This window comes from Branchiostoma floridae, chromosome 8 (assembly GCF_000003815.2).
Source record: "Branchiostoma floridae strain S238N-H82 chromosome 8, Bfl_VNyyK, whole genome shotgun sequence".
Classification (NCBI taxonomy): Eukaryota; Metazoa; Chordata; class Leptocardii; order Amphioxiformes; family Branchiostomatidae; genus Branchiostoma; species Branchiostoma floridae.
The window spans coordinates 13,233,676-13,244,536 of record NC_049986.1 but is presented as its reverse complement, the minus strand read 5'-3'; the positions used below and the strand labels follow the sequence as shown (position 1 = coordinate 13,244,536).

Here is a 10,861-nt window from a genome sequence, read left to right as displayed (position 1 = left end):
GGGTCCAACTAAAGGATATCTCTGCTATGGTGATACAAATTTCTCAGCTATCAATGCACAATACACACAATTCAAGTTCAACATCATAATCGAAGGCTAAAGCAGCACTTTGCTATTGATGATAAACGTATATATAACGTTATGAATATCATTATCCATTTATACATAGACAGAAGGTAAAGTTAATATAAGTGTTTCTGCAATCGTATTCAGTGCCGTTACAAAAGTACGAAATTAAGTAATTTGAATGGTATAGAAAAATGACTTAAGGTTTTGATGATCAAATTATGCTTAAGGCAAATATTCCATTAAATACAAATGTTTTTTTTCAATATGTTCAAAGTTTCTGCAGAACTATCAGGCAATGACACAGAGATATGATTCATGGCTTATTCAAAAGTTTATCCCAGATCGAAGAACATTAGGTAGAAACTTGATCTTGCTGATACATTATTTCTACTGACATTTTCCAATTCTGTGTTTTCGGTTCGTCTGTTTGTTTGTCTGCCTACCTGTTTGTTTGTTGGTTTGTTTGTTTATATCTTGACTGACGGTCTGCAGTTATTGCCAAATGCTATGAATACGTGTAGCTACGTCTCAGATAGGAACCGATCGCGTATTAAGAAACCGTATACACCTCGGGTTGGGCCATTTACCCTGTACAGCATGGGCACAGCTACCCTCTATGAGCGCAGGAGGCACAATGTTGTGGCCAAGGCCATCGTGATGCTGGTGGCAACTGTCATGATGATGCCTTTCTGGGCCATTCCGCAAGGGGCGCGGTTGCACACGAAAATTGACTCAGGCCTGGGTTGTGTGGTAATGCCGCCCACATGAGTAGCAGTCCAGCTGTAATATTTAGAAAACACACAGGCTACAGTATTAATATACATATATAGGAAGCTGTAACCGTACAGCAACGATAACTATTGATAATCATACTATAGTCAACATGCTACAGGCCAACTTCCATTAGCGTCCTATGATAAGCAACACGTAGTGTCAAATGTACATGTACAATACGTACAAATCATATTGTTGGTCGTAACTTTGGGGTAAAAAATTCATGAAATTTCTAGCAAATCTCAGGAAGAATTGGACGGTCACCACTGATATTCAGAAACGCATCTTGTAGTGAGTCGCAAACTTTGGTCTTCGTAAAATGCTTAGATTTACAATGAAGCGAGCTAAGAAACAAACAAACAAACGACAAATGTCTGAAGACTTACGGGTCCAGGTTGTCCATGATGGTGGTGCCGTCCCGACTGAGGTACTTAGATTGGCAGCCCGTGTAGTACGTACAGCAAGTTCCGCTGTCACGACACAAGTTAAACTTGGTGGCGTTCACGGGCAGGAAGGCGTCATTCTGATGAGAGAAAAGTTACACTGAATAATGTTACCTCATGGCTGATGCATATGGTTCGCGCAGTTGACAAACACAGATGCAAATGTGAAAAAAAGGTATTGTAATCCTATGTTCACTATGTCAAAACCGGCAAAAATGGTCACTGCTTACGAAATCATAAGACTCCTTTCTACATTATGTATCAGAAAAAATCTTCAGGCATTAGTTTACCACAGTCTACAGTTACAGATCGAACAAGAAACATGGCAAGAAATGTAAAGGTATCGAAAAGTCTGAAAAGTATTCCTGCCTTCATGTTAACGTTGGAACACTTTTGTTATTGCTAAGGCGCAAAAGGCCTTTCTTACAGCGATAATGTTGAAGACCACTTACCGTTGCGTAGACTGTGTTGTTCATCTTGTACTTCAGGCTACACACATATTTCTGGCTGCAAAATATATTGCAGCGGCGTCTGCGCCTAATATCATACAAAAAGAGTAAAAAACACAAAAGAATCAGTTGATTGTCATGTCACTTCACTTTTTGATACTCCACCATCATTAGTTGACAATTACAAACACGTTGCAATGTACACGTTGATATTGTTGGTAAATACAAATATTTTACGACAAGAGACAGAACTCATGATGACATTCCTCTCACCTGCTCCGATACGCGGTCGATTGATCCAAACTGAAGAGACAAAATACTGACACCACAAGCAGCGCCGCTACTAACTTCCTCATCTCTGTCCTTGGTTCCCCTCTTTGGAAGGACACAAACAGATATTGTTTTGTTACGACCTGTACTTAACCAAGGGGGCAAATATGTACAATAATGGTCATCATTCATTCATTAATAATTCATGTAACGTTATGTGTTTATGTTATTTAGCGTCAAGTAGCACTGTAGCTCTGTTTTCTCTGGTATCCAGGAATCATTGTCTCTTGTTTAGCCACTGACGTTGCATGCAGGGGCATCGGCATAGATACGTCTGGCTATCTTGCCCTCTGGATTGAAATCCAGTGGACGGTCAAAATATCGACCGAAAATCGGAAACATTGCGACGGTCTTTCTAATGGCAGAGCCGCCCTTCAGTGGCCAAAGATTTAGGGATCTAATATTTTCATTGGGCTATGTATAGAGAATGGCTTTTCGGTTTCTACAGAGTTTCTCAATCAATGGTCCACCAAATTCTGCTCAAAAGAAATTCGAAGGTACTCGTACATATGTCCATCTTAAATTCCCTTAACCGTGATACGAGAAGACAGCTTTGTACTTTCAGTATGGCATTTGTGTACGAATCAAGGACGAGTTGCTTAAGACGTCAGCCTAGCTCGACTTGAAACAACTTGTAAGTATGACGTCAAATTCGTCAAAAATACAAGTGCAGTTAACGTTAATTCCGAAGCACAAAAGAATGAACATAGCAAGTTTTGACTGGACCACATTCGTCGTAAACCGTCTTACGATTTGGATGTCGTGGAATTGTCAAACACGCTATGACAGAACATCTAACGTATTTTTTTCTGTAACAGCACAGCCAAACTTTCTCAGAAACATGCACGGCTAGCCTATAAGAATCTCTCCATGGCCACTTTGCGATGGTCTGAAGACCACACAAAAAATGTGACAGGGCCCTAAGAAAGAAGGCAACATACCTTTGCTATCGTAGAGATCGTTCGATACCCCGACCAGTAAGTACTATTCACAGACAATGTGACCCTATCTTCTCCCGTTAAGCCTTAGATAATGTTCTGAGGACAAAACATGGTTGTACTTTTGCATGTTGATTGTGATTGTTTAGTGGCATGGAAAATATACTACCCGTCGCATGGTGAATGTGTATTCATCCATCAAGTATCAAGGACGTATAGCATACACTTGTTGCATAGCAACCACAACACAACACACTGCTATTATTCTACAAAATGTATAGATCTGACTCCCGTATTCAACTCATCACCTGACATATCCAGTAGTTTGTTGGGTCCCGCGGTTTTGAGCTTGAGCTTAATTTTGCGTTATAAGGGGAAGGAGGCCTTCACAATGTTTTAAGTTCGCTGTTGATACGGCCGTAGTAAAGCAATGAAAAACAGAGCATATATGAATATATTTACACCACCAAAAATATAAGCATTCAAGGCTCAAATATTGTTCTTATGAAAGTGGTAACAGTTTTGCGTTGGTATTGTTATTAACTAATGACATGGAAAATATAAATCCCGGGGTTGATATTGGGTGTGTAATCTTGAAGAGTGCACATAAATGACGTCGGTATGTTTATGTCGCATAGCGACCGTCACACAAACAAAATTTATGTTGTACGACAAATGAATTCAGGTAATGGCACAGCTTTAGAACGTAGGACACGTGGCTTCTGCTTCACATAGAATGGTAACACAAGCACACACATAAACGCACACCACACACACACACACACACACACACACACACATAAACACACGCACACATACGCACACACATACACACACACACGCGCGCGCGCGCGCACACACACACACACACACACAAACACACGCACACAAACACGCGCACACAAAAACATATAACGTTACACACACACACGGATGCTCCATTGTTTTAAATCAGCTCCTTTATTCACGAAATGAAATATCGAATTCCTGCACTCCGGTACAACATTTCAATAACGATATTCATGGAAGTCACTTCTCTAAAATCCGAAACATTTCTTACGTCCCATAATATATGGACTCCTCGGGCCCTGTCACATTTTACTGTAACATCCACGTGGACGTTACCTCCTTAAAAAAAGTAAGACAAAATGTAATTATGGCACTTCATATAGCCGAAGGCATTATATGGGATGATGTCCTTGATGTAACCAGAAAAAGTACCTAACATGCTAAATAGATGTTCTCTAAAAACTTCATTACCTACATAAATAGTTAGAAAATACATGATACTCTTAAGACTGTATGTAAATACTAGTAGTAATTGTAACTGACATAGTGTTTTATACCCTGGAAACCAGACATAAGCCAGGGCCGTCAGAGAATGTGTTTGGCAGCCAAGGCAGTTCTTTCCGGGGAACTTAGATAAGCACTCCGGGGAGGAGTCATGTAGCTATGGGGCGGCAACTCTATCCCTGCATGGCAAATCCCCAGAATGTTTATCTAAACTCCTCGGGAAGACTTGCCTTGGCTGCCAAACAAATTCTCTGTCGGCCCTGGCTTCCAGTGTACGTATTTCATAAATAATGGTTACGTCACTCTATCGGGGTATTAAAAGAAGCAGAGGCCTGTTACCAGACCCAGGGTGACGCTGATGACAATTGTCATGACAGTGCCTTTCTGAGACATTCCGCCAGGAGCGCTGTCGCACACTTGCACGGACTCGGGCCTTGGTTCTGTGGTTACACCGTTCCCCCAATGGGTGGCAGTCCAGCTGAAATAGTCAACAATCAAACATGATATTCTCATTGTTGGCAATATGAATTTCATCAAGTGAAATGTTGTCACTGTATTTTCTATGCACCAGAGAGAGAGAGAGAGAGAGAGAGAGAGAGAGAGAGAGAGAGAGAGAGAGAGAGAGAGGGAGAGGGAGAAGGGGAAAGAGAGATAGCATGTGCGATTTCCAGACTTACGCGTCCAAGTTAGTGGTGAGAGTCTTGCCGTCTGTGAGGTACCTCGGGCGGCAGTTCTTTTTGTACGAGCACGTGGTTCCACCCGCGCGACACAAGTTCACCTCAATGGCTGTCACCGGAGGGGTAGTGTAGTCCTGTAACACAGGCACTAGTAATACTCACTGAAATTGGTTTTTGGCGACGCCTAAGGGGCGGTGAGTTATATGCATATCTATAGCAACACCCAGTTTATAATTATGGAGACAGCACATCAAGCTGTGTCAATGTCTTTTTCTGTGACACCAAGCAACACATGCCGGGCAGTTCTGGGATGAATCTTATAGCGGCACCAGAGGTGCCATCTGACTTAATGTTCATTGGTACCGCGAGATTATAACATAAATCGCGACAATTACTTAATCAAGACAACAGGGTGTATGTCAGTAAATGACATGACCTGGGTACAATGTAACGTTAAGAAAAAATGGCTATGAACGTAACCACACCCACTGACCATACTGTAGAGGGTGTTATTGTCCATGTACTTCCGGGTACAGATGTACTGCTGTAAACAGCCGGGGTAGAAACCGCCGGATCTGTAGGTGCGTCGCCGGGTCGTCCTGCCATGAATAGATAACTGGATTAAATTAATAATGCTATAGAAATATTGACAATATATATTTACTTTCCCGTGGTTACAACTGTAAGGTACTGACTGTCGTATTAAGGTCAACTGACTTATGATTATTAGTGCCGAATGATGTGCAATCAAAGGCCCTCCTAATAGCAAAGAAAACATGAATAGAGGATTTTATTGTTTATTCATTTTTTTGGTATTGTGAGGGCCGACTGCTTATGGAACAAACTACGCAACTTCTATTTGCATACACATTCATATTCATCGCCTAAACGTAGAACAGACGACAGATATTGGACAGTGCTATCGCGGAGAGAAAATACGGATGGGCATTGACAATACTGTAAATGCATTTAATTTCGCGGGGATTTAATTTCGCGGTAGCGGCAAAATGGACATTTCGCGGTGGATTTGATTTCGCGGTAGCACCATCCCGCGAAATTCAATGCATTTTCAGCACTGCACTGTAGTCACGAACTGCCGTGTAAAACCCGGCGCCTCTACAAACCGCCAGTCGGAAAACACTTGCTGGTTACCCGGTAAGGGTCCTATACAGACGGATAGAACAGTTTCCATGCTTTTGACATGTTCTTGCGTGAGCCACTGTTACTGATCTAACCGTATCTACCCTCTCAATACGTAATAGTATACAGTAGTACGACCTTTGTATCATGGTGAACATACTGTACAGTACTGTAATACAGTTGGTCGTATGAAAAAAATACATGTGTGTCTTCTCCGTAGGAAGTATGTCAAACATTTCATTATACAGTGACAAAGACAGTAGTAGTATGTACATGGAGCGGAAAAGGGGCACCTTAGGCGGCGCCAGCAGACGAAATATTCGCGGTGGACTTAATTTCGCGGTGAAGCGGCCGCCGCGAAAACCGCGAATATTAATCCACCGCGAATATTTCTGCGTATATCTTTACCTTCCTATGGCTGCACTTACTGTCGTGTCATGGTCAACTAATTATTATTGCCGAAAACAAAGAGAGAGGAGGCGGCCCACGTAATACCAAAAAAAAAGTTTCTCATCCGTTTATAAAACAAACTGCACAACTACCATTGGGGTACAAATCCATTATCTATTATCCACTATCTATTATCCAAAGGGACAAACGACGGATACTGAACAGTGCTATCACGGAGAGAATATATGGATGGATACTACACTACATCAGCGGGGCTTACAGTATAGTCCTCCGCCGGCTGGTGTCTGTGTATCGGCGCCGGCTTGCCAGGAGGCCCGAGGTCTGGTCCGGCACGTACAGGTACAGCACGGCAAGACCACACAGAGCCGCCGCTACTGTCAGCTTCATCGTGGACTAGCTCCTTCACTCAGTCCTGGAGGAGACAGTTGTTAGTATTCGTAGATTGTGTGTATGCCATTTGTAGTCCAGCCTTGTCGGCTTTCATTCGCTCCCGACAGCTAACAAGGCTGAACTCCAGCCTACGTTATCCTTTCGGAGCTGAAGTTGGAGACTCAGTGGCGAATAGAAATTTCTATTAAAGTCTATCGAAGCAAAAGTATGAGTATGTATCAAATCAACGTAAACCGCCATTTAGAAAGCTCCATAGTCTTCAAAGACTGTCTATAGCTAAAATTTGTATCTCTTCTAGCTCTCTGGCCTGCTGCATTTTGCGGTGTTAGCTACGGTACTCCTTTTCCGAGTCTGATATAGAATGATAAATTCTCTCGTCACCGGAATTTGGATTACGTTGCTCCGAGAACTAAGGCAAAAGTGGGCCTGACAACACATAGTGATATATACGTACTTATATTTTGTCATGGAAACAAACAACATGAACGATCCGGGTCTGCTTGAGCTATTCGAAAAGCACTTACAGACGGCTTTTGACAGCCTGGCAGACGACAGCACTCCAACCTGCGACAAAAAATGGTCAAAACTACGTACCGTCCTACAACAGGCAGGGAAAGACACGTTCGGTCTCAAAACCAGGAAGCAGCCAGACTGGTTTCTAGAAAACCTAGACAAGATCGGCCCTGCTCTGGACGAGAAGAGGAATTCCAGACTGACCTTTGTTAACACACCCAGCCCAGAGAACAAAGCAGCCATGAGAAATTCTCGAGCCAGAGCACAATGCGTCCTTAGAGAGACACAGAGGGAGTTCTGGGCCAACGTCTGCTCAAATGTCCAAAAGTGTGACGACCGCGGGGACATTGCTGGTGTCCATGCTGCCCTCAAGTCTGCTCTAGGACCCTCACCTCGACTGACTGCTCCCCTGAAAGACCGCGAGGGCAACATCCTGTTGGAGAAGTCTGACCAACTAAAACGCTGGGTTGACCACTTTAGCTCCCTGTACAGCGACCCTGTACCGTTCGACAACTCTGTGCTCGACGCCATAGAACAACTCCCTGAAATGGCATACCTCGATGAGGATCCCACCATGCAGGAACTTGAGAGCGCCCTGAAGGTCTTGAAAAGCGGAAAGGCCCCTGGGAGTGATGGCATACCTCCAGAACTTCTCAAGCTCAACGTCCCCGTCTTAAAAGATCTTTTGCTTGACCTGCTGCTCTCGTGTTGGCACAAAGGTCATGTCCCACAGGATCTGAAAGACGCAAAGCTGGTGACCCTTTTTAAGAACAAAGGGTCCAGACAAGACTGCGACAATTACAGAGCCATAGCCCTGCTCAGCCTGGTCGGTAAGCTCTTTGCCCGTGTTATCCTGAAGAGATTACAGGTTCTTGCTGAAAGAATTTATCCTGAATCTCAATGCGGTTTCCGAAAGGATCGGTCCACCATCGACATGATTTTCACCTTTCGCCTGCTCCAGGAAAAATGCATCGAGCAAAACAGACCATTGTTGGCTGTGTTTGTAGACCTATGCAAAGCTTTTGACGCTGTCAGTCGCGAAGGCTTGTACCTGGTTCTAAGTAAGGTCGGCTGTCCTCCCAAACTCTTGGCGTTCATCAAGGCCTTCCATGATGGGATGCTAGCCAGTGTAGACTTTGAAGGTGATTTATCCCAACCATTCACTGTGAACTGCGGGGTAAAGCAAGGATGTGTACTGGCGCCAACTCTGTTTGGCATCTTCCTATCCACCCTTCTACGGATTGCCTTTCCACTTCCTGGAGGCATCGCTGTTAGCACCAGAAGTGATGGAGGTCTCTTCAACATTGCCCGACTCAGGGCGAAGACAAGATCCATCACAGTGTTACTACGTGAACTCATGTTTGCCGATGACGCCGCATTGTGTTCCCACAGAGAAGCAGAACTACAATGTATGTGCGATGCTCTCAACGACACCTGCGGCAAGTTTGGTCAGACAGTGAGCGTTAAGAAGACGGTCGCATTCTCCACCAATGCACCCCCTCCGCACATCACCATAAATGAGACTCCCATCAAGACGGTTGAGGAATTCCGCTACCTTGGTCCACTGCCTCTTCTTCTGGAAGTCTAAACCGTGAAGTTGACACACGAATCGGTCAGGCAGCCAACCTCTTCGGTAAGCTAAAATGTCGTGCTTGGGATAACAAGTATCTCACGATCCACACCAAGGTGCGTATTTATCTGTCCTGCGTACTGTCTGCTCTCCTTTACAGCAGTGAAGCCTGGGCATCACACGCCAACGTCGAAAGGAAACTCAACAGCTTCCACCTCCGGTGTCTCCGCAAGATTTGTGGGGTCACTTGGTCAGACAAAGTCCCAAACCGGGAGATCCTCAAAAGATGCGGCACTACAACCCTGTACCCAATCCTGAAACAACGCAGGCTGCGATGGTTGGGTCATGTCTCCCGCATGGATCCATCACGTCTACCACACCAAACACTGTACGGTCAGCTAGCAGATGGCAAACGTGACAGGGGGCGCCCAAAGCTCCGTTTTGTGGATGTCTGCAGGCGCGACCTGAAACTCTTCAACATTGGTTCTGACTGGGAGCATCTAGCCCAAGACCGCACTGCATGGCGGCACAAACTCCACCAAGGTGCCAAGAAACTTGAAAACGACCTGGAGACGAAGGAAGCTACTAGAAAGCAAAAGAGACAGAATCCATGCACAACAAGTGCCTTCGCGTGCTCAACCTGCGGCAGAATGTGCAGGAGTCGGGCCGGTCTAGTCGCACACCACAGAGTCCACGTGAACTGATCGTCCGGCAGGATGAAAAGGACAGATGATGATTACGTATTGTAAATAGACCTTTGCGGAGCACTGCTGTCAGTCTTAAAAGTAACATGTTGGAGCTAGCCTCCAGAAAAAGCAGCACAGGAGTTGATTACTGTATGAAAAAAAGACATATCCATGGTGAAATTAGGGGATACGAAACATGTCGCATGCTCGCCACCGCGGGTACCGTGCCATACGACAACTACAGCCCCGGAAATTTACACGTGTCATAACAACACAGAAGTAACCTCTAATTTATCCGAACAACGGTTCTAATCAAACCCAGTGTCAAAACCCAGAACGTACCTTTCTAATTGTCCACAAGCAGTGAAAGATGTTGAAGGCGCCGCTACAAGCGATGGATGTTGTTAGGCTTTTGCAAAATGTCGTGGTGACAAATTCAAGACTGTCGTCTATCCTATTACAAGCATAAAACATACGCATAACGGTGGATATACGTGCGTGAACCAACGCTCCATCTATTATTCACGAGGAGCGGTCGTTTCGTAATTATCTCATTATGGCTGTGATCTACGTCACATAGCGACGCAAGTGTTGTCTGGTCCCTTTGTTTACCAACGTTACATTCCAGTAGTCGGACTGTACATATATTATTCAATATGATAACAGTACAACTACATAACCATAGTAATACCAAGGGGACTTAGAACTGTAACTGTGAACGCGTGAGTCCTCGGGAACTGTGATATTGATATATGCTAATATTTTTTCTCGGTCGTTATTATTCGAATTCTATAAGTGTACTACACACACCACATTTATACAGCTTGTCCGGAGCTGGGTCAATATAACACCATGGATAGTAAATGAAATCTCAATGGCAGAAGTGTCCTAATCGTAACAAGTCTGTCGCTTAATCGGAATATTACCTTGCATAATGTTTATTTTTGCACACGTAGTCAAGACACATACTGTGTAAATGGACCAAACTACTGTATCTGTTCTCACCTAGTGTGCTAACTACGATGACGCTTTAATCAATTGTTCAGTCTATTCATTAAAACCCCAGTTTGTTCATGTCACGCCGTATGTTGGGTGTTCGTGAGTGGCTCCGTCCTTGGTGCTGTAGCTTACATCATGTTGTAATCTGCAGCATTTAGACCAACCAAAACTCCAAGAAA

At 44.1% G+C, this 10,861-nt stretch overlaps 2 protein-coding genes across 2 annotated transcripts; both read right to left on the bottom strand.

Annotated features, from left to right (window-relative positions):
• Nucleotides 1-577: 577 nt before the first annotated feature.
• LOC118422054 lies at nt 578-2,104 on the bottom strand. Its single transcript, XM_035829559.1, has 4 exons — nt 2,009-2,104; nt 1,739-1,823; nt 1,230-1,366; nt 578-849 (listed from the first exon to the last, which is right to left on the bottom strand). Exons 1-4 carry the CDS (start codon nt 2,089-2,091, stop codon nt 684-686), a joined length of 471 nt encoding a protein of 156 aa, XP_035685452.1. The 5' UTR covers nt 2,092-2,104; the 3' UTR covers nt 578-683.
• A 1,857-nt stretch (nt 2,105-3,961) lies between these two features.
• On the bottom strand, nt 3,962-10,107 carry LOC118420618. The gene is made up of 5 exons (XM_035827461.1): nt 10,026-10,107; nt 6,784-6,936; nt 5,467-5,572; nt 4,974-5,107; nt 3,962-4,774 (listed from the first exon to the last, which is right to left on the bottom strand). Exons 2-5 carry the CDS (start codon nt 6,909-6,911, stop codon nt 4,612-4,614), a joined length of 531 nt encoding a protein of 176 aa, XP_035683354.1. The 5' UTR covers nt 6,912-6,936; nt 10,026-10,107; the 3' UTR covers nt 3,962-4,611.
• Between the last annotated feature and the right edge of the window lie 754 nt (nt 10,108-10,861).